Source organism: Capricornis sumatraensis, chromosome 6 (assembly GCF_032405125.1).
Source record: "Capricornis sumatraensis isolate serow.1 chromosome 6, serow.2, whole genome shotgun sequence".
NCBI classification, from domain to species: domain Eukaryota; kingdom Metazoa; phylum Chordata; class Mammalia; order Artiodactyla; family Bovidae; genus Capricornis; species Capricornis sumatraensis.
This window is the reverse complement of record NC_091074.1, coordinates 103,334,167-103,337,780: the sequence shown is the minus strand read 5'-3', so window position 1 is coordinate 103,337,780 and position 3,614 is coordinate 103,334,167. Positions and strand designations below refer to the sequence as shown.

Genomic DNA, 3,614 nt, shown 5'->3' with positions numbered 1-3,614 from the left:
TAGATAGAACTACTCATAAGGGGAGACTACAGAATTATGAAGAATTATACACTAATAGATATATTTTTGTCACAGAAATGAATAATTTCCTTCAAAATATAAAGAATTAAAGTGCTCTCAAATCACCATATTGAACTCTTCTTTCTGACTAATCCCCTATTTTGGTCTGATATTTCTTTTGAAATATTAGTATTGTCTATTAGATTACAAAATATTCTAGACCGTGAGTCAAGTTCTCTGCAAAATGAGCAATTAAGTTTGAACTCCACAGCCATATGGCTTGGATTCAAGTTCTGGCTCAACCACTATTTAGCTATGACCTTGACCCTGACCTTAAGCAAATTACTTATTTTCTTCCATTTTTATAATGAAAATGACAGTGCTAATAATAGCAATAATTGCCTAATAGGGTTGCTTCTCAGACTAAATTAGGTAATGTACAAATAGAATAATTAGTAGTCATTTGGTCCTTGACTGTATTCATTTATTCAACAAATATTTCTGAACCTCATATCTCTGTCTGTTATATTGTAGATACTGGTATGGTAGAAGTAAACAAGAAAAAGTCCCTGCCTTAATAAATTTTTCATGCTAATGGACAAGTCAGATAAAAAGCATAGCAGTATAACATGGAAAAGTGACAAGATGATTAATCTATTGTGGGGGGGTTGTTGTTGTTTAGTCACTAAATTATGTCCAATTCTTTGTGACCCCATGGACTGTAGCCCACCAGGCTCTTCTGTCAATGAGATTTTACAGGTGAGAACATTGGAGTGAGTTGCCCTTTCCTTCTCCAATGATGGTTTTTAGCCAATAAAAAGTTTACTTTTCAGTTACACCTAATGCGATACTCGCATTTATTTTAAACCTTAGTTAACTTGTGGTGACAAATATGATCAAAAGCTCAGGCTTCAGCAAGGAAGACTTGGGTTTGAATCTTACCTCTGCTCTAAATTTACATTTAATTAAGTTTACTTAATATTTTTGGTTTGATTTATCTATTGTAAAATGTGGATGATGATACCTCTCTCCCAGAACCTTGATGAGATTCAATAAATTGCATGGCATATTGCTTGTAGCTTGAAAATATGTTCATTTCTCTTCCCTTCCCCCTCTCTATTCTATTTGGTCCCCTTTATTTCTTTTCTTCTTTCTTTGGTCTATTCCTTTTTATATTTTCTTTTCTTCCTATGAGTATGTGGTACTTCTACATTGGTACATAGTTGAATATAATCATAGTAGAATACATATTTTATCTTAACATATTCTAATATGTTACAGGTGAAAAAGAAACCATACAATGGAATGGGAAAACCAAACCATTCTGGTGGAATTTTTTCTGAAGGGGCTTTCTGGTTATCCAAGGCTTGAATTACTCTTTTATGTGCTTGTCTTAATAATGTATGTGGTCATCCTTCTGGGAAATGGTATCCTTATTCTCATCAGCATCTTAGACTCCCACCTTCACACCCCTATGTACTTCTTCCTGGGGAACCTCTCCTTCCTGGACATCTGCTACACCACTGTCTCCATTCCCCCCATGCTGGTGAGCTTCCTCTCAGAAAAAAAGACCATCTCCTTCTCTGGCTGTGCTTTGCAAATGTTCCTTGGCTTGGCCATGGGGACAACAGAGTGTGTGCTCCTGGGCGTGATGGCCTTTGACCGGTATGTGGCTATTTGCAACCCTCTAAGATATTCTGTCATCATGAGCAAGGGTTCCTATGTGCCCATGGCAGCTGGCTCCTGGATCATAGGAGTTGTCAACTCTACAGTACAAACTGGGTGTGTAGTGCAATTGCCCTTCTGCAGGAATAATGTCATCAATCATTTCACCTGTGAAATTCTGGCTGTCATGAAATTGGCCTGTGCTGATATCTCAGGTAACGAGTTCATCATGCTTGTGGCCACAACCTTATTCATAATGACACCATTATTGTTAATCATTATCTCTTACACATTAATTATTGTCAGCATCCTCAGAATTCGCTCTTCTGAGGGGAGAAGCAAAGTCTTCTCTACTTGCTCAGCCCACTTGACTGTGGTGATAATATTCTATGGAACCATTCTCTTCATGTACATGAAGCCCAAGTCTACAGAGACACTTAATTCAGATGACATGGATGCTACTGACAAACTTGTATCTGTGTTCTATGGAGTGATGACTCCTATGATTAATCCTTTAATCTACAGTCTCAGGAACAAGGATGTGAAGGAAGCAGTAAAACGTTTACTGAGAAGAAAAATTTTTGATAAGTAAATGGAAAAGGGACAGGTAACTTTTATAATCACAATGTAGAAATCAATTAATCAATTTTGTTGGTTAGTCACTGAGTCTTCTCCAACTTTTTTGCAACCCAGTGGACTGTAGCCCACCAGACTCCTCTGTCTATGGGATTTCCTAGGCAAGAATATGAGTGGGTTGCCGTTTTCTTCTCCAGGGGATCTTCCGGATCCAGGGATCAAACTCTCATCTCCTGCATTGGCAGAGGGATTCTTTACGACTGAGCCACCTGGGAAGCCCCTCATATCCAACTAGGAGGCATTAAATTATTCTTTTCTACTTTCAACATATCTGCTTTGGCATTTTTTTTAAAATATATATACCTTCTGGTACATGGGATCTAACTGCTTTGCTCTTACAACCAAATACTTGATATTTAAAGCTGTAAATATAAATAATTTCTGAGTCAAATTACCCACTGATAAAAATAGAGCTATATCTTTTTCTCTGTTCCATTGTCTCTCTATCCATGAAGAATTTAATATATTGCCAATATAAGAGGAATCTGTTATTAAGAAATGTGAATCTATCTTTTAGATGGCTTTTACATTTGATTTTTATCTGGGGTTTATATTTCTTTCCTCTGTTTGTAACCTTCAGTCTTTAAAAAATCACCTTTGTCATTTTATTTCTTCTTTATATTTAAAATATTTATTTATATGAAACGAATTGCCAGTCCAGGTTCAATGCATGATACTGGATGCTTGGGGGTGGTGCTCTGAGACGACCCAGAGGGATGGTACAAGAGGGAGGAGGGAAGGGAGTTCAGGATGGGGAACACGTGTATACCTGTGGTGAATTCATGTTGATATATGGCAAAACCAATACAATATTGTAAACTAAGTAACCTCCAATTAAAATAAATAAATTTATATTAATATATATATATATTAATTTATTTGGCTCTGTTGGATCTTAGTTGCAGCATGTGGGATATTGCAGCACATGAACCTTCTAGTTATGGCATGTGGACTCCAGAGCTCACGGTCTCAATAGTTGTAGCACTCAGGCTTACTGGGCTTGGTTGTCCCAGGTATATGGGATTTTAGTTCCCCACCCAGAGATTGAACCCATGTCCCTTTCACTGCAAGTCAGATTCCCAACCATTGGACCATAAAGGAAGTCCCTATTTCTTCTTGATCTGAGTTGCACACTTCATATTTCCATCTTAGACTTTAATGTTTATTTTAATATTACATCTCTTTTCTCTGTAACTGCTATCATATTAGCCTCTGAATTTTAAATTTTATTTAGTTTTCATTATGTTTATTTTAGAATTAAAACTTTGAGGTAGTAAGTTACTTGGTTTTATTTCTCTTTGATTGCTTTAGCT

At 36.5% G+C, this 3,614-nt stretch overlaps 1 protein-coding gene across 1 annotated transcript; it reads left to right on the top strand.

Annotated features, from left to right (window-relative positions):
• Nucleotides 1-1,300: 1,300 nt before the first annotated feature.
• LOC138081157 (olfactory receptor 13C2) lies at nucleotides 1,301-2,257 on the top strand. Its single transcript, XM_068974268.1, has one exon. The coding sequence runs from the start codon at nucleotides 1,301-1,303 to the stop codon at nucleotides 2,255-2,257; it is 957 nt and encodes a 318-aa protein (XP_068830369.1).
• Nucleotides 2,258-3,614: the final 1,357 nt, after the last annotated feature.

Coding starts and splice junctions, on each gene's coding strand:
- LOC138081157 (XM_068974268.1), top strand. CDS start 1,301: ATGGAATGGGAAAACCAAACCATTCTGGTGGAATTTTTTCTGAAGGGG.